Consider the following 26,563-nt stretch of genomic DNA (forward strand, 5'->3'; position numbering starts at 1 on the left):
GATTTTCTTCCCATTTTGTTGAACAGGAGACAGCTGTTCCTAGGATTCCCCTTTAATTAAAGGAAATTACTTCCTTTCAACACTTCAGAAAGTAAGTTTTATTTTGTGGATTTGGGATCCTGAAAAATACCAAATACTTAGTAAAACTGGGGGACTGTAGGTTATTCACAAACATGAACTCTGTAGCTGCTGGCATTCCATGGATCCTATCCCAATCAGCTCTACTCAGAATTAAAATCACGGCAAACCCCAAGCCTGCCTGCCAGCCTGAACCGGGTGACAGCTGAAACACTCCTTTCTGTGCAGCAGAAAGGTGGCAAACGGCGGCGGCTGAGCCAGAGAAACTGCAACCTGCCCCCAGGCTGAGGGGCCAGGGACGCCCCTGCCAGCCAGCAGCGACTCAAGAAAGCGAAAGGACTTCGGAAAAGCGATGACAGAAGACGGGCTCACCCAGGGAAACTCCGCGACTCGCAAGCGCACCCCGCTCCCCCCGCCGCCCCGCGATCCGGCGGCGGGGAGCCCGCCCGCCGAAAGTGAAACCGAGGAAGCGCCACGTCGGAGGCGGGGGTGACATCAGCCCGCCGACGTCCGGCGCCGTCCTTCCGGGGTAAGCGGCGGAGGCGGGGCGGAGGCGGGCTTGGGACTGGCTGAGGCTCCGGTGGGTAGGTGGGCTCAGACCGAGGGGACTACGGGTCGGCGTTGGGCTCAGTGGGCTCGAACAAAGGACGCTCGGGCAGGGACGCGGCGCGGCGCCTCCTGACGGGTAGCTGGGCGGCCGGCCGCGGCTTCCCGGCCAGCCAGTGCCCTCCCCGCGCGGTCCCAGTCGGCTTCTCCTCGGATCCCCGCGGCCAGCGCCGCGGTGCGGGGCCCGGCGCAGCGGCACCTGCTGCTGAGGGACCCCGCGGCCCTCCCGGGCGCTCGTGATGGGGCTGATCTTCGCCAAACTGTGGAGCCTCTTCTGTAACCAAGGTAAGAAGGATGGAGCTGCCCAACGGCTGGCACCGGAGGAAGTGGGTCTGGCCGCCGAAGAGGACAGCTCGAGAGGCAGGGCTGTCTGTGGACACTAGCCTTCTGAGACGCAGAGAAGTGAGTTAGTCAGTCAAGAAGGTTGGGTAAAAACTCAGTATTTTAGGCTGGGAGTAGATGCTGGAGAGACGTGATGACGGGGAGAAATGGAGAGTCAGAAAAGGGGCATTTGGTCTCCCAAGAGCCAAACCAAGAATTTGGGGATTTTAGTGAAGGAAAGCGGAAAGCACCTAATGATACCCGGAGGCACTTGGAGGGCCTTTTCCGTCTCTAGTTAAGCATCCTAAGTGTCCTGCCCGAGGATAAATGTCTATCCCCAAACCTATCAACTTTTTAAAACTAGTGCTTTGTTTTCTGCCCTGCTCTTCAAGCCCGTGCGCCTTCACGTTCTCTTGTTTCGCCTGCTCACCAGGACTCGGGAATATGTTGTCCTGTAGAGGTTCACGGGTTTCCTGGAAATCTTCATTGCAAACCGATTATTCCTCTCTTCAGTGCTGGAAAACTGAATGCTTTTGGTTCCATGTACTATGTTGCTTGTCCATAACTAGTCTGGAACTGGTTTTGAGACATCTAAAACTTGCAAGACCAAAGGGCCAAGAAGTTGTAAAACCTGTTCTGAGTCAGAGTGAATCAGATGTGATGCCTTCTGAAGAGAGAAAATTTACCCATACAAAAAGGGCCAGCAATAGGTAAAGTTTTAGGCATTCTTTTAACAGAATGTTTTCTCAGTAATTGAAGCCAGTTTAAAAACTCAACTAGTTTCATTTTGCATTTAATGCCCAGGCCTAAAAAAAGGCAGTGTTTTATGGCCAATTTGTTACTGCTAATATGGTGGGGGGGGGAGGTTTCCCGGACTTAATAAGTCATGAAGAGAATGAAATGGCTTTAGCTCACTTGTGCCGTAGATTGATAAGAATACTAAAATAGCCTTTTTTCAAGGTTAATAAAGATAGACACACACACATATATTGCCTGCCTTCCTTCCCTGACCACTCTTACCACCCTGACACGCAGTCTCTCTGTCTTTACCATTTTTCTGAGTAACAGTTATCCCTGTCATCGTATAAGCTTATTTGTTTACTTGTCTTTTTCTTTCAATAGAAACTCACTGAGGCATGAACTTTGCCTTACTACCTGTTGTAGCCCTAATACAAAATACTCAATTTTTTGTTTTGTTTCTCAACATAAAAATTTTGTGTTGAAGTAACATAGACATTCTTTAAAAAAAAAAAAAGCTATATAATGTTAAACTGAAAATGATATATATTAGTCAAATCTCTTTAATGCCTTACCCTTTTTTCCCTAGTATATACTTTGATATTTCTGGATAATGTGCATATATGGAAATTTTAAACAGTATAATTTGTCTTTTTTAAAAATTGATAAGATCAACATATAATATTATATTTATTTCAGGTGTACTAATTATTTCTTATAGCAGAACAGAAAATACTTTGGCCCTTTTCCCTTATCACCCCTATATCGTATTTTGGCTTAATCCACACTCTGTCTTTTCATTATTGTCACTATAAAGTTTAGTTACTGCTGTGCTGCAGTGTTCCCCTTTTTCCTACACCTTTTTTCCCCTAGAGTAACTAATATTTCATTGCCTTAGTTTTCTTTGTATGTTTGGTTAAGTCATTTCATGCTATACAGAAGCTCTCCTACAAGTTTGTCCACACACCTCCCTGCCTGGTCAGTGTTCCATCCTGCTCCAAATTGGACCTGTGTCCCTCTCTGTGCCTGGTACACAGCTGTTCTGGACATGTCCTTGCTATCCTTCTAGGAATTTCCCTTCCTTTTCTGTTTGATTAGAACTTATGTTTTTCTTGCTTTACTCTTTGATGAAGCACATGCTTCAGACATTTCCTGCAAAGGTTTCCAAAGTGATCATTTTTCTGCAGTTTCAAATACTGAAGATGTTTTGGTCTGTCTTCACTTTTAATTTATAATTGGGCTAGATATAGAATTCTGAGTTGGGAAAATGTTTCTTTCAGAATTTGAAGATGTTGTCGTCCTCCAGCTTCTAGTATTGTTAAGACCGGTATTTTGTGATTTTTTTTTCTTAGTCTTTCTAGTAGATTTTAGAATGTTTCATTTATCCTTGGCGTTTTTAAATTTGAAAGAGTTGTGCCCTGTTATGTAATGTTTTGATTCATTGTGCTAGGCCTTCTGCACCTTTTTAACACAAAGTTGCATTTTTTTCCATTCTAGGAATTTTTTTTTTTCTTTTTTACTATTTAGGATTTCTACTTTTCTGAGAATCTTGTTGGTCATATGGTACTAAATTGATTGTCAGATATTCTTTTCCATTTTACTTTCACTTTTTTTAAAAAAATAAGTTTCTGGGATATTTCCTTTGTCTTCCAAATCTTTTGAATATTTGGTTCACCTATCTTATTTTTAATTTTTAAATGCTTTTTCTTATTTGCTGTTTTTTTAAAATTCTTGTGGCATTGCTTCATAGTGCTATGTCTTTTAAGTGTCTTAAGTTTTTTTTTTTTTCCCCCTTCTGTTTCTATTTTTATATTAGCTCTTCACTGGAAACTTTCCTCATAGATCTGTTGGAAATAATTCTGTTGCATGAAAATATACTATGGTTTGTTTCTTCGTTTGCATCATAATAGGTTGTAGTAAGTGAAACTGTTAGATTTTCCATAGTGATTATACCATTTTTGTACTTCGACCAGCAACATTTGACATTTCTAATTGTTCCACATCTCTACCAACATGTGGTGTTGCCAGTATCCTAATGTCAGTCAGTCTGTTGGGTGTGCAGTGGTACCTCACTTTGCTTTCACTTTGCGTTTCTTTGATGACTTTTGGATGTTAAACACTTCTTCATGTACTAATTGGCCATTTGTGTATCTTCTTTTGCAGCATGTGCAAATCCTTTCCCCATTTTTTTGTTTTGGATTTTTTTGTTTGTTTTTTGGTCAAAAAGCTATTTATATTATTTATGTATTCTGGAATGGAGTCTTTTATAAGCTGCATTTTGTGAATATCCCCCTTTTTCTCTACCATGGCTTCCCTATTCAGTGTCTTTTTTTTTTATTATTATTACTCATTTTTTTAATGGGGATTTTTGCTGAATGGAGTTTTTTGTTTGTTTATTTTTTAACATTTTTGAATGAAGATTTTTTTATTTTGGTGAAGCTTTAGCTTTTATGCTTAGGCCCATGAGCCATCTAAAATTATTTTGGGGGTTATGTGGGTAGGGGTTGTGATTTATTAATTTTTTTAGAAGAATATCTGCTTGTCCCAGTATAATTTGCTGAAGGTTTTTCTTTCCCAGTGGATTACTTTGGAGTCTGTTGAAACTCAAATGATTTGAAAAAAACTTTTATTGACGTATAGTCAGTTTACAATGTTTTATCAATTTCTGGTGTACAGCATAATATTCTAGTTAGACATATATGTACATATATTCCTTTTTATTTTTTCATTATAGATTACGACAAGATATTGAATATACTTCCCCGTGCTATTAAGTAGAGACTTGTGTATGTATTTTATATGTTGTAGACAGTATCCGCAAATCTGGAACTCCCAATTTATCCCTTCCCACCCACATCCTGCCCTGGTAACCATAAGTTTGTTTTCTCTGAGTCTGTTTCTGTTTTGTAAATAAGTTCATTTGTGTCGTTGATTTTTATCTCTAGACTTTGTCTTCTCTTGCAATGACTTCAGGTACATTTTGGAAGTAGTTTCTCCCAATTTTGTTAATCTTTTCAAAGAAGAGTTTTTTCCTCTATTGTCTCTTCCTAATTCCTGTTGTTTATTTACTTCCTTCTGCTTACTTTTTGTTTACTTTACTCCCCTCTTCCCATCTTCTTAAGGGTTGGGTGTGTGGCATTGTTTTTGCTTCTTTTTCCTTTCATCTGTAAACATCTTAAAGCTGTAACTGTTCTGTTAATTATTGCTTTAGCTTTATTCCACAGGTTTTAATATATTTCATTTAGTTTGAAACATTAAAAAATTTGATTTCTTCTTTGACCTATGGAATCTTTACAAGTGTTGTTACAGTTTCCAAATATTTGTTTTTGTGATGCAGGGAAAAGTATGTGGGGTGTGAGGAGGGTCCTCGGTTGAGCCCTTGGGACCTGCCTGCCCGGCCGGCCGGGGGGGTTCTTGGCTTCAAGCAGGAAAGAATTAAAGAGCGAGCCACAGTTGAGTAAAGATAGATTTGTTTAGAGAGATACATACTGCATAGAGTGTAGGCTGTTCACCAAGAGAAAAGCCACAAGGTGTGTGGGTTGGGTGCTTAGGTTAAAGTAAGAGTAGGTACGCACTCCCTAGACAGTGCGGGCCATCTCTGAAGAGGAGGGAGCCAGAGGGGGCCACAAGGTGCCCTGTTGCCAGTTTTTATGGGCTCCTTAGCTTCATAAGGTAACTGGCTGGAGGACCATCCTAACTACCCTGGGGAAGGGTCTGGGATTCCTGGGAATTTGGCCACTGCCCACTCTTTGACCTTTTACAATTAGCCTTGGAGCTGTCTTGGCGCCTGTGGGCATGTTATTCGTGTTATTCATGCTGATACATTACAGTGAGGATATAATGAAGCTCAAGGTCTACTAGAAGCCAAATCTCCCACCATCTTGAGACTCAAGGCCTAATGGGAATTGAACTTATGCCATTTTGGTGTTAATTTCTGTCATTCCTTGAATGGCTGTGCCCTGCCCTCTTCCCTCCTGTCTCAGTCAGAAGCATGCTCTGTAAGCTTTCCTTTTTTTTTTTTTTTTTTTTTTTACAAATTTATTGGGACTTTCATAGTTCATCAAAATAGTCTGTTTGGTATATGTACCATTTGCACTTGAACATGTATTCTGTATGCAATGTTCTATAAATGTTTGTTTAAGGTGTTAATTTTGTTTATATATTTTATATCTTAATGTGTATCTCTTCTAGAGAGCATATGTTGGGATCTTGTTTATTTTATCTAGGGTGAAATTCTCTTTTAATTGGAATGTTGACCCAATTTATTGATGTGGTTGGATTTATGATATGGTTAGATGTTAAGGAATGTTGTTTTATCATTTGTTTTCTGTTTGTCCCATCTGTTTTATTTTGTTATTACTCTGTTCCTCTTTTCCCACTTTCTTTTGGGTTAACTTTTTTTTTTTTTTTTGAAGAATTCTATTTTAATTTATATTTTGCCTTTTTTAAAAATTCCATTTTGCATCATTTTGATGGTCCTTCTAGGCAACATACATTCTTACCTTTTTGCAGTCTAAGGCTACTAGGGGTTAATAATGTAACGCTTGGAAGTTTTAAGAATCTTTAAACTATATATGGAGTTGTACTCTCCCCTCCTCTAGTCCTTTATACAGGTTACATGTTTGTATTGTGTCTATGTGTGTTGTAAGTTGCACAATACAGTGTTATAATTTTTGCCATAGACAATCACGTTCTTTAAAGAGAGTAAATTTTTCTTATATTTACCCACGTTACTATTTTTCATGTTTTGAATTTCCATCTTGTATAATTGCCCTTCAAGCTGAAAAACTACCATTTTTATAGTGTGGTTTTATCTGAAAACGTCTATTTTGCCTTTATTCCTGAAGTATATCTTTGCTGAAAATAGCAGCTTCCCCCCCTCCCCAACTTCACAGGCCTGTAATTTCTATATCTATAAAATCTGCCAAGTGGGCCAGGTCAGTAGTTCTGTGCATTTTTGGAGACCTGGGTTCCTCAGACTTGCTGTATAGGTGGTGCCTTTGTTGATGAAGAGGTGGAGGTGGGAGGGAAGGAGCAGAGCTCAAGTTCTGTGGTCTGTTCCAAGCCATGATATTTTATGATTCTATAATAAGTATAGGGCAGGATTACTTGTTTTTTGGTTTTTAAAATAGCTTTTCTCTTTCTTCCTTTCTTTCCTTATCTTTCTTTCTCTCTCCCTTTCTTTTTCTCTCTCCCTCTCCCTCTCAAGAGGCTGACTTGCTTGGCACCTCCTCATTGCTGTCTAGGCCTTCAGGTCTCAGACTGTAGCGTCATCTCAGACATTTTACTGCCTACCCCCTTGCAATAATGCAAACTGATTTTCTGTATGTGCGATATTCCAGTTTGGAGTCCGTGGATTTGTCAGAGGGCATTTCTGTTTGTTTAGTTAAGAGTCATTCACATACTCTGTTATGTATAGCTTGTTCTCATCACATGACAGTCTTAGCGCAGACATCATGTATCTAGAAGGTAGCAATCCCTATTGCATGATATTTTGGGGAATTTCTTATATCTTAAAAGTTGGTCGTTTCATCACACATTTTAACAATATCCAATTTTCACGTGATTAAATAAATGTTAACGTATTATTTCACAGTAACACTGTGAAGTATTTAACTGCCAGTTAACTGCCAGCATTTAGTGCTTCTCTAATACTTTTCACATGTTAGTCTATATACATTATTTGGTATTCTGTACTAAAATTTCAAAATGAGTGTAGTTAAAAAAGGGGTCAGTAAGGGGATAAACTTGTTTTCTTTGATTTTTTTCTTTCACTTAATTTTTTAAAATTCCTTTTTCATCATTTTTCTTTCTTCTTTTTGGTGGGGGAAGGTAATTAGGTTTGTTTATTTTTAGAGGAGGTACTGGGGATTGAACCCAGGACCTCCTACATGCTAAGCATGTGCTCTACCACTGAGCTATACCCTCCCCCTTCATCATTTTTCTTGATAGCCATTTTACCCGTATTTGTCTACACGTGTGCTTACTGATTTTCTTTTGAAGCTTCATCCTGTATAATCTTTATTCCTTGCTTACAAAAATATATGAGCCAGCTTTTAAGGAAATCCAGGAGAATAAACACCACAGCCAAGCCTGTAGAGAAACTTCTGTGCAAACACTTGGTCAAAATTAAACAAAAGCTCTGTGATTGGACCTTTTCCTTCATTTAATATAAACAAACATGCTTTGTGTCTGGCTCTGGAGGTGCATCCATGAGTAACACTGGAAATACTCTTCTCAGACCTTTGCTGGGAGGAGAGGTGCAGCTTGGTCTCCGGGAAGAGATTTCTAGTGAAATAAGATGTCCAAAGTGACCACGTGAGAACTTGTCTGTGAATTATGGCCCCTTTTTTTCACTGATGCGTATTGACACTTTAGGGTAGGAATATCAGCTAATACTTGATGAGATGTATAGTCAGAATTTTGACATTCTTCAGAGGTTAACAAGAGCAGCAGGGTTCTGCTGTGAAATGTGTCAGAACATTCACCACAAATCAGCTGGTTGTGTGAAGGTTTATGTGACTTCCTTACATACCCTGTTGAGGTTCACTGGTCACTTTCTAAGCATTCTGCCCTGGGGAGGAGGAATCTTCAAAATATTCTGTATAGATAGGTTCAAATCTAGAAAAGAATGTGTCTGGACTGTTCTAAGGAGGTTTCAGAACATCTCCCACTTAACAGACTAATTAGACAGGCGTTAAAAATCCTTAAGAATGAAGTGGCTTGTTTTTAGTGCACAGCAGCAGAACGGAGGAGGGAACTGAAGAGATTTCTTGTTTTTATTTTCTTTTGTAATTGCTTATTTATCCATAAATTAATGGAAGGAATGAAAACTGGTTGAAATTACGTGCCTGTTATTGACAGGGAAAACTTCAGTTTTATGCTTTCAGTTGGATTTTTTTTTTTTTAAGTGAAAAAAAAATCTTGGTACATGTAAGGGAAAACATCCAGGTGTTTGGATTTAAAAACCTGATAAAAAGCTACTTTGATTGGTAGAGGGCAAACAGGTGTGTAAAACATTTTATTCCTTTGTACTTAACATTTTAAGTCCTTAATGTCTTGGCTTTTCCTCCCAAACTCAGTATAAGTGATGCAATCCTCTTGTGCTTCTCTATCTCCCACATTCTTTTATTTATAAGAGATGGAAAAGAATATCATACTAGATTGTCTCACTTAAGGCAGGTAGCCTTGACATCATAAAGCTCTCTTTCCGTATATTAATCCAGGCATAAATATCCAGTGAATGATTCTCATTAGAGAGCTAACTAATAATCATTGTTGAAAGCACATAATTGAAGTATGCAGCAGTGTTAAATGTTTATGGTTTGCTTTCTCTTTGTAGAACACAAAGTAATCATAGTGGGACTGGATAATGCAGGGAAAACCACCATTCTTTATCAATTGTAAGTATGTGGGTTTAATTAAGGTTTTTGTTATTTTAGTTATTGGAGCTAATTTTGTATAATTAGAATGAGATACCATTATAATGGGAAAACTTAAGACACGTGGTTTTGTCTTCTACCAGACACAAAATTTATTAAAAAGTGAATAGGGTAAACTGTTGTTATGTTTGCTACAGCCTTCAAAAACATGTCTTTTTCCAGCCTTGAAAGAAAGAATTAATATTAAACTAAAACTAAGTGAAGCACACATTCTTGTGCTGGAATGAAGAGATAAAGTGCATTTCACTTAGGTCTTCCCACTCTGAGGTGCATGTGGCTAGACAGATACCTATCTAGGAAGTTACTGCTACTCTGCTGCCTAATAGCTCTGGAATTTTTAAACATTTCCAGACTTGGCAATTCACCAGAAATGAAGATCGCCCCTGAAAATAACTGCTTTAGCAGCTTGCAGTAGGAAGAGGCTTGAGCCTTTTAGAGAAACACTTTAATACTTTAAGGAAATTTTAACAGGCCATCAATCCCCTTGTCAGATGACCTCCCATTATCTTTGGTTCCAAAGAAATGATCCTTGTTAAGCAATGGAAATGAATCTGTGTCCCTACGTTGTAACGAATAGTTACTAAATGCAGCGCACCATTGTGTGGCTCTTAACCTCTCCGCACCGCATCTTAAGTGTAGCAGCTGAGAGTTCTTTCACGTAAGCAGTTCTTATGTATTTTCAGCTATTTTGCTAAAAAGCTACCAACTTCTGGCTTGTTGTTTCAGAGTTTAATAACCACTTTTTTTTTTTTTTAACATTCATTCATTGGCCATGATGTATTTTAATATGACTTAACCTTTAGACATCACATCACATTTCAGAAACCTGCCATCACTGTTGAAGTAATTTTGCCCATAGCTTCAAAATATATATGTACATATATATAAAACCCAAGAGAGAGTTATAAGCTTTTTCCACCAGAGTATTGATGTGTTATAGGTAAATATGTATTTGTTGAATTAATTAATTAGTGTAGCTTCACTGGTGATTCTGATAATACATGTGATAGGAGCATCAGCATTCTAATCCGTACATTTTCATTTGCCCAAGGTCTTTTTAAGACTGCAGTTTTGGTTAATAGGCATGCACTAATTTTTATGCCTCAGCTGGGTCTGTTTTCTCACATAAAAAGTCTTCAGAATTATAGACAGCCTACTGTGCAACGGTGACTACTTTGCAAGTTGATGACAGTCACCTGGAAACCTTCTCTTTCAGGATGGGGCATTGGTTCTGCTCTAGCTGGTAACAGGGCACGGGGGCTACTGGAATTTTGGCCACAGAAGTGCAACTTGGCTACACAGTTGCCTCCTATCCAGATCAAGCCTGTAGTTTACTCCATTGAAAGAACGAAAAAAACAGCCTTCCTTCGGGATTTGTTCTCTGTCTAGGTGTTTGCACAAATGTTCTCCAGGGTTCCATTTCTGTTGCTAGTGATTACCATCACTGATGCAAGTAAGGAAGGTTGATTCATATAAAAGTACAGGGAAAATGTGCTTCAGGTTCTCGGGATTGACAAGAGCTTTTATGGTGTCTGTCTTTTAACAGCTTAATGAACGAAGTGGTTCATACATCTCCAACCATAGGAAGCAATGTTGAAGAAATAGTCGTGAAGAACACTCATTTTCTCATGTGGGATATTGGTGGTCAGGAGTCCCTGCGGTCATCGTGGAACACGTATTACACAAACACCGAGGTACCCTACAGTTACTTCTGAATTTGAATGAAAACAGCCAAGGGGTAAACCCAGAGAACAGACTGGACATAAGGCATAGCGACATCTGCCTTTCAATAAGATTCTCTTTTGTGAGGAATGTGAGGTCCTCAAGTAGAAGAGAAGGGCAGGCGGGAGGAGTAACGGGGGCTGTCGTCAGTGGAGTGCTTCCTGTAGTCAGGCTTGCTCTCGGTGGCCCCTCAGGGTGATACTGTTGGAGCTCCATTGTTGGAGAAATCGGACAGTAGAATAAACTATGTAACCTTTCCCAGCTTTATAAGAGGCCCTGGTTAGGGGAGGAATAAAATATTATAAGTGTAATTTAATACAGGATTTTTAAGTAATATGAAACTGAGCATTCACAATTTTGGGAGTATTATGTTTTAATTGAAAAGCAAATGGATATGCAGGCCAGCCCCTCCCAGTGTTCTCTTGTCATTTATTTTATTTTCCCAGTTCACAGTCAACCTGGACAACAAATCTGGAATATCTTCTACTTTTGTTTTTATTTCTTAGAGGCAGGTTTTTTTGTTTGTTTGTTTTAAACTGTGCAGTGTGATTGAGAGAGGTTTGTCCCTAGGAATACTAATGCACATTTGGGTTTATAATTTTTCTTTGTGAAGAGGTACACAAAATTAATTATTTTTTCTAAATGGAAGCCTCTTAAAACTTGAGTGTTTTTTGAGGGGTGGGAGTGCAGAGGAGGTGGACTACTGATGCAAGGAATTTTGAGTGAATCAATTGCCTTTTAAAAAAGACCCATGTATTCCTCTAGGTTTATATTGTAATAGCATATGTGTGTGTGCATATATAGTCCAGTGCAGTGTACGAGTGGTCACACCAAGATAGCGTGTCATAGATGTTCAGCAGATGTGGGAGCACTTAATTTTTTTTTTTTTTTAATTTGCAGGGAAGATAAGTTGGGAAGCTAATATTTATGGTTATAGGTTAGCTTAATATATCTTTCTGCAGTAAAATAACATTCCAAAATAAAAATTTGTTAGAGAGAAGGAAAGAACAACATTGCAGCATAGCTGTTGGAATGTTTTCAAAGCAGGCAGTTAGCTCCAAGTGTGAAAAGGACATTTATCTTCGGTGAATAGGTAGAAGTTGGTTCTGGCTGATCCACGTATATTTATAGCATTACTAAGTGGTAGTTTTTGAAATTGCTGGAACTTTAGAAGACTTTGCATGGATCCAGAAAGAGGTACATTATTACTGATGCCATTTGCATGAAATGTTCTTTAAATAAACCATTTCTACAAAAGTATAGAAATTACTACAAAGAACCTTTGGCCTCTGATGTAAGCCCACCAGCATAGCACAAGGCCCTGGCAGTTAGACTCTTGTAGGGCTCTCATCTGCGTGGTGTCTCTCCCATCGCCTTGTTCACCCTTGTCTTGCTTCTTCAATTCTTTACATGGAGGGACCATTCAAAAGCTGAAATGTCTCCATTTTAATACAGCGAGTCAAAGTTGTTGATTAATTCCTGACGCTTTCCTCTCATTAATTTATAGTTACCTCCCCATAAGAAAGTTTGCCATGTTTCTTACATTTATCCTTTCTATTTTCTTATCTTTTATCATTCTCAGCCCTTTCTCAGTTTATAGTCAGGTTCCTATAGTTGTCTCTTTCCCTAATTTTAAAGCCATCTAATAATCTGATTCTACCCTTCCTGTCTCGATTTCTTTTACATCACTTCTCTTCTGTAACTCTTCAAACCACTTCATCTCACTTCTTAGTTTTTTCTTCTGCATAAGATGTTCCATTTAGGGGCCCTTTCTCACTTTATCTTCTTATTTTTCTTATCAAAGATACATTATTTTTAATGTATTACCTTCACCTTTTTTCATGCACACCGTTACCAATAGCTTTCTTCTATTCTCCTTGCACTCTTTAATTTCACCTGCATCTTTAGTATGTTATTAACACCCAAGTATATTTCTACTTAGCACATTTTTCTTGCCCTTTTATTGTTGATATTGTCATGTAAAAATGTCTTATTTGTTAGTTTTTTTTTAAATGTGTTTCTTTTTTTTCTTTGAAACCAGCCTCTTTCTAAGAGGCAGGAGACTGTCTTAAACATAATTATCGATTGCTTGAATTAGTACAGAGTACTTTTAAATTTTAGTGAAAGTTACTTAAATTACTGTGACTTTCTTTTTAAAAACTACTTTTTATTACCTGCATTTTAAAATAAATCTTAGTACATATTAGGGTATGTTATACATTCAAGCATCACCATTTGAAAATAAACTTGGGCATGGTTTTTATTTGTTGAATTATGAGTTATTTTTCTTATTAACATTTGGATTTTGCTGCTTGATGTGATTCAGTATAAAGTAAGCTCCTGATGATGAAAACGCAGTAGGCCATTTTATAGTGATGATGATGCCATCACAGAAAGTACTTCTAGCACTTAGAGTAGTTTTGCAGAGCACCTCACATCCCCTTCAATTTCTTTTCTTTCTTTTTTTTTTTTTCACTTCTAGTTCATCATTCTTGTGGTCGATAGCATTGACAGAGAACGACTAGCTATTACAAAAGAAGAATTATACAGAATGTTGGCTCATGAGGTAAATTTTGAAAGTAAACATAAAATAAATGGAGTAAGGTATCCATATACAGGTTTTGCTTTTTTACAATGATTAATGTCCTCTGCTGTCAGTTATTTTATTGTTAACAATGTTTCATATATTAAATTGATGAAAGCTTTGAAGTCAGAAATTTTAGTGCTTTATTAAACTTAATAAAGCCTACCACATTAATTTGGAGATTAATACCATTATTGAAAATATTTTTCAAACTACTTAGCCATACCTTAAAAAGTCTGATAAATTGAGGCAAGAAAGAGGAAAATTTAAGTGTTTTTCCCTCTAGAGTTTATTAAAGCTGAAAATTCCTTAGTGAATAACTTGGGATCATTTTTTGAAACAGTTCTTATATACAAAGGACTTAGATAATAAAATACATTCATGTACCCACCAGTCAACATAAGATACTAAATCTTAGACCTCTCCAATCTGATTTCCTTCCCTTGTCTTCAGAGAATTCTAAAAGAATTCTCCCATCCTAAAGGTAGTGATCATTACTCCTGTGTGTATTTTTATACTTTTATTATACTTTTATAATTTTATTAGTTTTTTTTATATACCTATCAGTTCTATAGAATAGAATATTCCATGTTGATAAAACAACTTTATATGGTGGTATTGTGTGTGTATTTGTGTGTGTGTAATCTTTCTGTAACTTGGTTTAGGGTTTTTTTTGCACAACACTGTGATTTATCTATGTTAGTACATACAGCTTTAGTTCATTCCTTTTAACAACTACATAGTATTCCACTGTATGAATATACCACATTTGATCTATTCTATTAATGAGCATTTACGTTATTTCTAATATTTTGGTAGTATAAACAGTGCTGCAGTGAGCATTAATCAGTGAGCTTAGGTTATACAAAGATTAGTAAGTATTGCCCAACCCCTCCTCTAGTACAGTCCTTTAAATTTTGGAGAAATTCTGTAGTAGTTGGCAGTGTGTACTGTATTTGCCCATTGGAATATTGCTCATATAGTTATAAGTCATTATTTCAGATTCAGGTTTACTTTTAGTTTGACGCATTTGGTGCAGCAATAGAAAAATAATTTTTAATTATCTAGCTTATATAAGTTTATCTGTCTTTGTTAGAGTGAATCATTAAGTCATGGTGATTTGAGGTCATTTATATTTATTTCAATCAAACTTTTAAATTGTAGTACCTGATCATTTTAAAGTAGAGAGGTTTCATTATAATTGTTCAGTAGGGCGTGTTTTTACCCTCCTGCTTCATTAGTTTATTTGAATTGTAATAGTTCAGATATTAGAAATATTTCATGTTGATTGCAGGATTTACAGAAGGCTGCCGTCCTTATCTTTGCCAATAAACAGGATATGAAAGGGTGTATGACAGCAGCCGAAATCTCTAAATACCTCACCCTGAGTTCAATTAAGGACCACCCCTGGCACATTCAGTCCTGCTGTGCTTTAACAGGAGAAGGGTAAGTGCTCATCACTCTGAGGGGAGGTTTGGCTCCTTTCTAATTCTTTCAGCTTTTGGGGGGCCAGCATGTTTTCTTTGAATTCTGTCCCATTTTTGTTCTTAATTAAAGGTGGCTTTCATTGTGTTTAGGCTTACAAGGTTGGAATAATTATAGTCAATTACTATTGTTAAATTAGAATTCACCAAAGTTGACAAATTTTTGTAACTTTTAATATAAATAGAATGTTTTACCCAAAAAGGGCAAGAACAAACTTCTGAATTAAGTTTTCACAATCCAGGTTTTTAGTCATTGTTCATGTCTTACTTTTATCATTTACTAACTGGGAGAAGACCGTACTGTTGCCTGAACTAAAAAGGAAGCCTCAAAGAAATGTCATATTTTCTGCAGGGGCCTAATTAAGCATGAGCTCCCAGCTTTCCACAAGACGTCTCCTTTATTATCAGGAGTCATTTTGGGAGGCATACTTCCAAACAACAAACTTTTGAAATAAATGCCATTCCAATATATTTTTCTTTCCTTGCAAATTTGAGTTTGGACATAGTAGGCTAGGGAGAACCCAGTGGGTTATATATGGGCTACCCACTTTATTTCCAGGAACTTATTTATCCTCAGATCCAGCTGACCTTCTCATTTCTCTTACTAGAAAAAGTTTGTAATATATCTACATGTAGACTTTTTTGACCTGTACTTTTAAGACTAGGCTGTAAGCACTCTATTCTTTAGCATTCAGGAGGGTAAGGTGAAGTTTCTGCTGTCTTCCTATAGTGGTTTCAGTTTTGGTTCATCTTAAAGTCGGGGGAAGGGGGGTCTAGTTACAATCTTAATGGCGAAACTGCCAGAGCTGTATCTTTAGGTGAGACTAAAGCAATTTCCCACATTACTTAACTGATTAGGGTCATTTTGTTGGTGTGAATTTTCCACTTAAAAAAGGCTATTTAGTATAATATTAGTTGAATGTTGTCACTCCAGTGTGTGAATAATTATTGTAGTACCAACTTTTGAGTAAGACTTAAAAATAAGTATGCATTCAATTTTCAAGTATAAAGTTTTTCATTTTGAAACTCCTTTTGTCTTTTGTCTCAGGTTATGCCAAGGTCTAGAGTGGATGACGTCCCGGATCGGTGTGAGATAACTTTTTGGCTTGAAAGAGATCTACTCTATTTATTCTGTGACATGAACATTTTTGCCTAGTACCTTTGGCTGCTGAGGAAGCAGCATGTTTAATTTATAACAACACAAACCTCTATGAGCAACACTTGAATCAAGTGCAGCTGAACTGGAACAGAAAAGATTTTTTTCTTAACTTTTTTTTAATGCACTAATCTTCAATTGGATGAACATAATGTATACCTGTTTTCAGCAACAGAATTCCTCTGACTGCTTATTCTAATTATTCAACAACTGCCTTGTAAGAAATGTTTGTCACATGTTTAATGTTTTCTGGATTGTAATAACTTTCATAACCAATTTCTTTCATTTCTTGGCCACCCCATCCCCCCACCAGATAATTACTGGTTTGACAGAGTAGTGGTGGAAATCATCAGATACTGCTTGCAGACTTACCCAGCACTAAAAACACTGGCTCCCTCTCTAAGCCACTTATCTTTTGGACAGAACTTATTATAGAGAAAGAAATCTGCCTAGAAGATGTATGTAAGGACAATGAAACATCACGAAAACTGCCTTTAAGTGAGTTAACTTCCCCCATATTACAAGTCATGAAGTAATTTTAAGTTGCTGTTAGCATGGAAATTAAGTAGAGTATTTATCTAAAATTAAGTTCACTTTTCTGCCTACAACACAGGATCGGTTTTGGTCAAAACTAATCAAGGTAAAATATTTATTTCAAAGGCCAACTTTGATGGTAAATATTCTGAATAAATGTAATATTTTAAGCACGTCACATTATTCAGTGCGTACGTAACTGTCGGAGGTTATGAGTACATACCAGCACTAAAAGTAAAACAAGGCACTGGGAATATATTTTACTATCAGTTACAAACAACCTTGTTCCATTTGCAGTGGGCACCACATCTGCTTTGGATAGTAACTAAAGCAGAAGTATGAACAGTTCATTTTATTTCTTAACGTTGGAAATTGTGTCTGTAATAGCATTTCTACCACCAGCAGTATATTACTTAAAAAACAATATGGCTTTCCTTAAATATGTTTGAGGTTGTAGTGTGATTGGCTTACGTGTCTGCCATTTGTCATGTTCTAAATCTTTTGCTGGATTATATGGAAACAGCTGAATTTCATCATAGCTTTGAGAATTTTACTGTAATTCTTAAGGTTAATATACTAATATACTAAGGTTAATTCTTAAGGTTAAAAAATAGTTAGTGAAAAACTCATAATCTATCAAAAGTGTGTTTATTGGGTAACATTAAAACATTTTCAAGGCAGTTGTCTAATACAAACAGTAATTGAGCAGTGCACACCTAAAGAGGGGGGACCAGTATTGTGATTGTGATCCTCTTTATTTCAAATGTGTGATTTTGCCATGATGAAAGGGATAAAACACATATGTAGAAAATAATTAATACCTTATTTTTGCAGTACTTTTCCTTCATTTGGGTCAAAAACAGGATTCAGTGTTCATAAGAATATCAATACCTATTCAAAAGTGAAAAATTTTTTTGTTGAAGTTGGTTTCAGTTTTGCTGTTTTCAGTTATACTTGATTTATTATATTTAGTCTAATTAGTTGGGTGTGGGAGCATTTTTCTGATTTCTATTCGGTGGTAGCATACCCTAGAACTGAAAAATGATCAGAAGAAAGCTTTCTGGGCTTTGGGAACTTTTTATTCATTAACCTTGTTTTGAACCTTTTTCTGTGTGATTCTATACCAGGTAGAGGATACATTTTGTTTTTAATGTAACCTATAGTCAAGAACATGAGAGAAAAGCAGACATAATATGGATGCTCTGTGGTGTGTATGTGGTGGTGGGGATAGGAGGAATTATGAAAGCACCATTTACCTAAAGCACACTTTGCCAGAACTTCTATCTTGGTTGTAGAGTTTAGCCATGAATACTGAAGATAATTCTCTTTAATTCTGTCCTGAGAAAAAGCATTATTTAATACTCCTGTATGTGTTCTTAACTATAAAGTTTGTATCTAATGAAAATGGCTGGTTCAATTCTTTCATCAAGTTACATTTTTTTTTGGTTTTTTGTTTTTACCACATCAGCATTATATTGAAAGTGTTATTTTGTCAAACTACTAGTATAGACTCGGGTTTTCTATTTAATTTTGAACATACAATTTATTTTCTAAATCCTTTTTAAAGGGTACTTGGTTGGTTTTGGATTAGAAATGATTTATGTTAGCTGTGTGTTAAAGATGAAATCAGCATTCAGCTAGGTTTTGTGCCAACAGTTGGGAACAGTTCAATTAGGAAATTCACGTAAGCCTTTTTTAAGTGTGAAGTTCTCATTAGACGTTTCCTCTTACAGTAATAGGAAAACTGATTACCCTTTACTCCAAGAGAATGTTTTGACCCAAGGACATACCTAACACTAAAGCATTGATTCTGACATTCATTGAAAGTCAACCAACTATAAGATAATTGTCTGATTAAAAATGTAAATTTGTCATTAGTGCCTTCATTCGTATTTTGAGATAAGTTCTCAATTTTGTATTATACCTGTTCTTTAGAATCAGATCAGCAGCTAATTAATGAAACAGTTCAAATTTCACCCTACCCATCAGTCCCTCAGTTGCCTAGCCAAGTTTCTAGTCAGTGGTGAAAAGCAGGGGACCCACCCACGTTACTTTTGAGAGATTATTCTACATTTTGTTTTTAATTTGAGGATGAAGAAACTAAATTCTGATGTTCTTTTGTATAACTGAAATGTAACTGCTACCCTTGTAAGTTCACATGTGGCATTTTTCTTGATTTTGAGGATGTTGCATTCTTCATATTTAAACCTGTCTTTCTTATTGAAGCCCATTTAAGAGCTCTTTTAGAATTAACAAGCCCTTTTATATGGGAACATACTAAGTATTTTGTATTGCTAGTGTAATTTAATTTCTTAAAATCTGAAATAATATACCTATAATCTAATAACTGATGGTTAAATACATAATTTTTGCTTTTAGTTTCTGTTAGTATGCTTAAAGGTATATTTTTATTCTATATGCATTAGAGGAATGATAACAGATTGAAATTTCATTGTTAAAAATCATTTTTAAATGGGCACCACTCCTGTAGCCATTTTGATTACACATAAATTAACTTTCATTATCTATAGCATAAAGAAAATAATTATTTTCCTATAGAAACTGAGTGATATAGGCAGTTCTGTTAACTATTCTCTGAAGACTTATGGGGAATCACAAAGCAAAGGAAATTTTGAAACAATAAAAGCTTTATTTTTTGAAAAATCTTTTTGATGTAGTATCTTAGGACAAATTGTAAATGGAATTGTCTCTGACTAGCATTCTTAATTCTTAACTATGTAAACAATATCAGTAGAAGAAAATGTACTGATATTATGCCTAGAATAGATGAATTCCATTGACATTTGTCTTTGAAGACCACTTTCTGAGTCTAACTTTTCATCTGTGGCTTTGGATCCAAAACATTTCATATCTAGTGCAATTCTAAAGGATCTTCTGTATTTTGTTGGGGTAAAGTCACTCGAAGATACAGCATGACTTGTATCTAGTAGAATATTGTGTGTTGTGCTCGCTGTCTGAAGAAGTGAGTTTGAATCTTAATTTAGCCATTACCTGCTTGACCTTAGACAATTACTGTTGTTCATGACCTTCCTACTGTTTTTCCCTGTACCAAGGAACTTTAACTAGAGCACCAACATGATTTTGTTTTTTGTTTTTTGGGTTTTTTGGGTTTTTTTTTGGTTTGGTTTGGTTTGGTTTTTAAATCCTGAATCTTTATACCCTATTAGAAACTGAAAAAGTAAAACAAAAACTAGGGAAAGACATGTAATATGAAATTAAATGTATTCTTTTCTATTATTTGATTCCCAGCCCACTATCATGTCATTTAGTGTATGAATACAGTCAAATAAAACTATCAGCTAGTCACTGTAACTCCACTTAAATTGAGCTATAATTTAATGACAGTGCAAAAGAGAAAGTAAGCCATATTGCTAAGGGGATAATATTAAGCTGCTTATAAAACACCAGTGTGTGTTGAGAATACTCTCTTCTAGAAAGTATCTTGCTTGATTTCCTGGCTTTTTCTAATTGAATGGAAATGGTTAAGTTTGTTCAGTTTTTTGGCTTTAGAGACGACCCCAAACTTCAGTTCTGTTTGACTTCCCAGTATTGAAAGGCTAGTATACAGCCAGGATGTCAATGTTTTACAAATGTCTGTATAAATCTGAAGGTAGTTATATTCAGGGTTAGTTTTTTCAGTACTGTCTCATCCTTATTAATTTATGCTTACTGTGAAGACTGAAATCTAAAAGTCAACTTCCCAAAAAGGTTTTTTTTCCCCCAAAAAAGTATTTTTTAACAGTTCCAGGTGACCAGAGCTACACAGAGGACCAATTAAAAAAACAAATTTTTTTTTCAGCTACTTCATTTTAAAGTTAGAGTAGAAAAAAAGACACTTTCACAGATGTAAAGTCAGTTTTAAATGTATATAGTCTAGTGTAATGTATAAGAAATGTTAACTTGAAGATTTAGAGGCATACCTCAAAACAAAAAACTTTATAGTAAAGATGACCATGAGGTAAAAAATCTTCAGTAGAATATTTGAATAAAAACAATGAATTGTGCCCATTCAAGGCACTTAAGATTACTAGAAAATTCAGTCTTATTGTAGAACCAGATGACCTATGTTATTTTCAACGTGGCCAAAGAACTGAAGACTGATTAGGTTTCTAGAATTTGGGGGTGTTAGTCACAGAGAGGCACCTTTTGCATTGTTCTAAAACCAATAATCTACTTTTTCTCATAGACATGGGTAAATAAAATGTGCTGTTTATATTTTTTGGAATAGAAAACAAAGTTCTAGCAGAATGGAAATGTTCTCTTTCATGAACTTTAGTTAAAACGTTACCTCATTTTTCAGTTCATAAGGTGCTTTACTCCAGTTTTTGAAATGTAGCACCATCCCATAAAAACTCCCTTCACCTAAACTATTAGTAATATGCAAAATTCCCAACTAAGGGATAGCGTTCCTTGGAGATTTTGTTCTCTTTTACTTGTTTACCACCAGCAGGGCTAATGTGGTGCAGCTGATCCACATACTGTCTTCATTAGCACAAGGGCAAGCGCTCAGTCAACAGTTAATTAAAATCAAATAAGGGAAAGGAAAAACCCTAAAATTTGATTGATTGATTTATACTGTGAATCTATTGCCATCAGTGTTGGTAAGATATCAAATGACTATCAGTTGAAGCTGGTTATGTACAATTTGTTTGCATATTTTGGCCCTATTCATAAGCAACTGTAATCATTTTAATCTTCTTGCATTTTCCTTCAGGAAATTCAGGGACTCTGCAGTCCCTGTTTGGTTCTCTTGGAGTAAACTGTTCAGTGTAGTTACGAAAACTTCATTTTTAATTTTTAAAATGTTTAGCTGCTATCTCATTAAAAGTGTGAAATAAAATGATGGTTATGACTTTTTTCCAATTATGTAATAGTTATAAACCTTACCCTGTTCATCTATTGTACAGAGCATGGTTTAAAAAACTAAAACTAAAACTAAAAGCAGTTACAGCTTTGCTCTTGGCATTTGTTCTAATCAGAATATAATGATTATAATCACACATCACCATTGTAACATAAACTGGTGCTTTAGAGCATTAAAGGAGAAACAGCAGGCCCTGTATATTTCTCTCCTCAGAATGTAAAACTACATTAAAGTGTCTGTATTTATATGTATGTTCATTTCTTAAGGTTTAAATACAAACTGTTGTTAATCCATCAAGCTACAGGCTTTCTGCAAATGCTGTAACAGTATCTTAGCTAATGAGCTTGGTCAAATGAAGATGGTATTAAAGCCAGAATTATGAATTGGATCTCTCTGGGGGCCCCCAGTATTGTACAGAGGAAAAAAAATTTCTTTCGTACCATGAACTGTGCTTCTTAATCCCACTCAAGCAACTGAGATGTGTGCTACTGGTCCAATATATAAAGCATTAATAAAACCCTAAGAGCAAACAAATTACTTAATGCATTCACATCATTGCTTCTTGAAAACGGTTCAAAGTGTGTTCTTCTAATGGTGCGGTTGTTGAAAAGACATGATTTAAATTTTTAATAGCTTTATTACTGTCATGAAATGCTTCTATATGTTAAACTTACGTTGCTGGTACTCATGATTTTTTATTTCTGCAATTGTGCTGTAATGAGTTGCTCGCATGCCTACTTACCCAAGTGAAAGGATGCTGTTTGCTCTGGAATGTTCATTTTTTTAGACAGGTTTTGTCTCATTTGCAATCATGGTGCAATACAGTGTAACATTCATTTGTTTTCAGTCAACAGTTTTATTTTTGTCATAATAAATAATTACTTTTCCAATACGATGTGGGCCTAGTGGTTTTGTTTGTTTGTTTGTTTGTTTTTAAGATAAAATTTGTTTTAACAGTCTTGTTACAAGTGATAAAAACCTCTAAGCTAACAGAGAGGAATTTTATTATTGAGTGAGGTGGTAGGCATTCATGGAGCCCAAGGTCGGGGACACCACTGGATTTCTGGAACAGCCTGGGAGTGAGACCCAGGAATGCTGAGGAGAAATGAGGACCTCATCTTTCTCCTACTTATCTCTTCTTTCTCAGTCTCCTACTAGATTGTTATTTTCTGTTCCCTAGTCCCATGGCAGATAATGTCCAGGTTTACTAGCTCCTTTGTACAAGGGAGAAGTCAGGTTATCATAGGCTTTGAGCCACAATTCCATGTTCCCCAGGTGGCTGTTCATTTGCCCACATTGGATCAGTTACTCTTTCTGGTCCAAATACCTGTGGCCTAGCAGAAGGTACACCTGCCAGAGGGGGAGAAGCCTGAATGGCAGGAAGTCTATTCTTTTAGGTGTGTATGTTACAATGGAATATATACGGCCTTTGTCCCCTGGTCCTCAAGCCCTTGGAATTTCCTGAATGATAGGAGTGTCTTGTGTTATTCATAAGGTACCCCTTTTGACCTTATGCTAATGAGGTAACAGGGTGGGGCCCCTAGGCAGCCTCAGGATGAGGCTGGTGACCTGAAAGACCAAGTGATTGGAGGGTTGGAGCTTTCAGCCCACCCACCAACCTCTGGGAAGGGAAAGTGGGGCAGGGTACCATTGTTTAAGCTCTGGACACCCTTGAACAACGTTTGATGAGCTTCTGGGTTGGCGAATGTATCCATGTGCTGGGAAGGTGGTGCACCCCGTTTCCATGGGGGCCCTTCTGGACCTTGCCCTGTGTTACCTCTCACCTGCTGTTCTGCATCCTTTACAATAAACTGGAAAAATGTAAGTTAGTGTTTCTCTGTGCTCTGTAAGACACCCTAGCAAATGAATCAAACACAAGGAGGGAATTATGGGAACCTTCAATCTATATCCAGTTGGAAGCACGGGTAACAATCTGAACTCTGGATTGGCCTGTGAAGGGAGGAAGGGGATGCTGACCATCTGTGGGACTGAGCCTTTAACCTGTGGGATCTGATGCTATATCCAAGTAAATAGTATCAAAGTTGAGTTAAGTTGTAGGACACTCTGCCAGCGTCTGCTGAGAACTGGAGAACTGTTTAGTGGTGTTGGAAAAGAACACACTGGAGTATGTACTCCACTGAGAGATAGTCGGGATAATCTACACATTGTAGTTAAGTTGTACTCTTACTTAGAAAGCTGAGAATTAATCTGACTTGTGTGGGATAAGCAATTTTCATTATATTCGTTAGATTCCTCTGAGGTAGTGATTTTAAACTCCTTTTCCCCCCAAATCTCTTTAAGAATGTGATGAAAGAGATAGACGTTGAAAAATTACACATATGTACAAAGTTCAAGTTTTTGTATAGAGGGTTAGGAAATTCAAGTATCTCAATATAAGAGTTCTGCTATGCTAAAGGACTTCAGTGGCTGAACATTCCAATTTCTGAGAAATCTTCATACCCAAATAAGATTTCATCCTGCCTATTTTTTTTTGACAGCTTTATGTAGTTATAGCTAACACATAATTAAACTGTACACGTTTAAAGTGTACAAATTGAAAAGCCTCGTTGTGTATACACCTATGAAACAAACCATCAATCTAATTTTCCTAGTGTCCTTTGTAATTCCTGCCTTCAGTTCCACTGTCGACCTCCCGATGTCCACTGAGTTGCTTTCTGTGGCTGGATTTTACTTGCATAGAGTTGTATACAATCAGAACAGCTATTTTGAGATTTATTCATTTCATTGTATCAGTGGTTCATTCCTTTCTGTTGCTGAGTGGCATTCCATTGTATAGATCTATCAGTTTATTTAGGTGCTCCCTGCTAGCATAGCTTTGGGTAGTTTCCAGTTTCTAGCTACTACAAATGGAGCTGCTGGACTGTTAATGTGTAAGTTTTTATACAAACGTTTACTTTCATTTTTCTTGGGTAAACTAAGAAAATTGGTGGTGGAATGACTGGGGTATATGGCAAGTGTACATTAAACTTTTCAGGAAATGCAAACTTTTCCAACATGACTGTGTATACTGTCATTCCCAGTGTTGGTGTATAAGGGTCCCAGTTGCTCCCCATTCTTGCCAACAATTGGCCTGGTCACTCTTTGATTTTAGACATTCTAATCGGTGTTTCGTCATGAGTTTAATTTGCATTTCTGTAATGACAAATGTTGATGAACATCTTTTCAAGTGCTTATTTGCCATCCTTATATCTCAGCAAAGTGTTCAGATGTTTTGCTCATTTTTAATTAGATTTTCTTATGATTAAGTTCAAGAGTTATTTATTCTGTATATGTCATTTATCAGATATGTTATCTGCTTTTTCATTCTCTCAAGAATGTCTTTTTAGTATTCTGCCTATTTTTCACACTACTTCTTAACTTATAGATGGCCAAATATAGGAGTATCAGTAAGTGGCTTTTGGCTAATCACATGGTTAAATTTACTCAACAGATCCCTATATAAGCTCCACATGTAATTTTTGTATAGTTCTGTTAATACCCATGAAGTTTTCTAATCATTAACCCAAGCTTGCTTGGAACACGCTTCATAAGATGGAAATTGTTTGCTTTTCCTAAACAGAGAAACCAGATGTCAAAGTATAATTTTTAAAAAGTTAAAAACAACTTATGTAATTACATAGTGATCACTTGTTGGAAGATTTATTTAAGTCAATAATTAAGGGACCAGCAGGCTACAAAAGCTGATTCAAAGGAGCGTACCTCTGAAAAACTTACAAACACATTTTCTGCATGTTACCATCTAACTTTGTAGAGGCTGGGCCCTAACTGACAGGAAGTCAGTTACATCTTCCTCTAGAAAATCAGATGACCTTTCAGTGGACATGGTGGACAGTGTCCTAGTATGACTTTGAAAGGTTTGGTAATCTTTTTGTCTTATTTCTAAGTTTTAGATTAATTTCTTAAAAAAGAAAAAAAAATTCTTCATTTTATTAAAACCCCGGCCTAACAAAGTATGGAATACAAAGGGGGTTAGTTACAAGGAGGGAACCAACCAACCAGAGACAGGTCTTTTTTGGCACCTCTGGAACCCAGAATTACCATCTCAAAACCCAGGATGGTTCAAACTAGGCTGATTACCTAGAGAATCTCCTGCACCCAATAGATGCCGGGAAACCAAACCAGACAACCCTAGTTAGTGGCTTGGTGACTACCCTACACTCTCCCAAATAACTATTGATTGAGAAAGTGGCCAAGTACCAGCATGATAGACTGTTTTGATTCTGGACACTCCTCTAGCTCACGTTAAGTACTGATTCATTCCCCAGAACCTGTGACAACACTACCTTACGTGGTAAGAGGATGTTGAGATGGGGAGATTATCCTGGGTGATTCAGGTAAACCTAAATGTAGTCGCAAGGGCCCTTATCAGAGGGAAAGCACAGGAGGATCAGGATCAAGAGGAGGCGAGGTGAGGACAAAAGCAAAATGTTGGAGCGAGGTGAGGACGGGGCTAGGAGCCCAGGGATGCGGGGAACCTCTGCGGAAGGCAAGGAAACGTTGTCCTCTGAAGTCTCCAGAAGGGATGCAGCCCTACTGGCACCTTGATTTTAGATGACAGTCCTGGAATGAGTATTCGTTGTTTTAAACCACTTAATCTGTGGTGATCAGTTATATCAACAGGAGGAAACTAAAACAGGACCACATTTACTTTCCCCAAATGATCTGAAACCCATGAACTAGAGGCTTTCACTTGGATGAAGCAGTCAATTTGTGGCTCTTATCCACAGAAAAAAACTATTCAGGTATTACATTAACTGAGTGTCATAAATTTGAAAATGTAATTGTTCCCTGCATCTTTAAATTTAATCAATTTTTTCCTTCAGTTTTTTTTGTGAGATGCAAATGACACACAGCACTGTATGTTTAAAGTGTACAACACAGTGACATAGATATTGTGAAACAATTTCCACAAAAAGTTTAGTTAACACTCATTATCTCATACAGATACAAAACACACACACACACAGTACTTATTTATCTTTAATGCATTTA

At 36.8% G+C, this 26,563-nt stretch overlaps 1 protein-coding gene across 4 annotated transcripts; it reads left to right on the forward strand.

The window, feature by feature from the left end:
- Positions 1-378: 378 nt before the first annotated feature.
- Positions 379-22,442, forward strand: LOC123619964 (ADP-ribosylation factor-like protein 5B). Of its 4 annotated transcripts, none has more exons than XM_074357967.1 (6): positions 380-969; positions 9,086-9,146; positions 10,732-10,879; positions 13,390-13,473; positions 14,828-14,937; positions 16,024-22,442. In XM_074357967.1, the coding sequence occupies exons 1-6, from the start codon at positions 924-926 to the stop codon at positions 16,070-16,072; spliced, it is 498 nt and encodes a 165-aa protein (XP_074214068.1). In that variant the 5' UTR covers positions 380-923; the 3' UTR covers positions 16,073-22,442. The 4 variants fall into 4 exon arrangements, with proteins under 4 accessions (XP_074214069.1, XP_074214068.1, XP_074214067.1 ...); XM_074357966.1 differs by having other exon boundaries at positions 382-969; positions 14,786-14,937; XM_074357968.1 differs by lacking the exon at positions 13,390-13,473 and having other exon boundaries at positions 379-969; positions 14,786-14,937.
- Positions 22,443-26,563: the final 4,121 nt, after the last annotated feature.

Source organism: Camelus bactrianus, chromosome 35, assembly GCF_048773025.1.
Source record: "Camelus bactrianus isolate YW-2024 breed Bactrian camel chromosome 35, ASM4877302v1, whole genome shotgun sequence".
NCBI classification, from domain to species: domain Eukaryota; kingdom Metazoa; phylum Chordata; class Mammalia; order Artiodactyla; family Camelidae; genus Camelus; species Camelus bactrianus.

What these genes read in the sequence shown, in the direction of transcription:
- LOC123619964 (XM_074357966.1), top strand. Translation starts at nt 924, where the DNA reads ATGGGGCTGATCTTCGCCAAACTGTGGAGCCTCTTCTGTAACCAAG. An exon ending in ACAGAATGTTGGCTCATGAG is followed by an intron (nt 13,474 to 14,785) that starts GTAAATTTTGAA and finishes TGTTGATTGCAG; the next exon opens with GATTTACAGAAGGCTGCCGT. An exon ending in TGTGCTTTAACAGGAGAAGG is followed by an intron (nt 14,938 to 16,023) that starts GTAAGTGCTCAT and finishes CTTTTGTCTCAG; the next exon opens with GTTATGCCAAGGTCTAGAGT.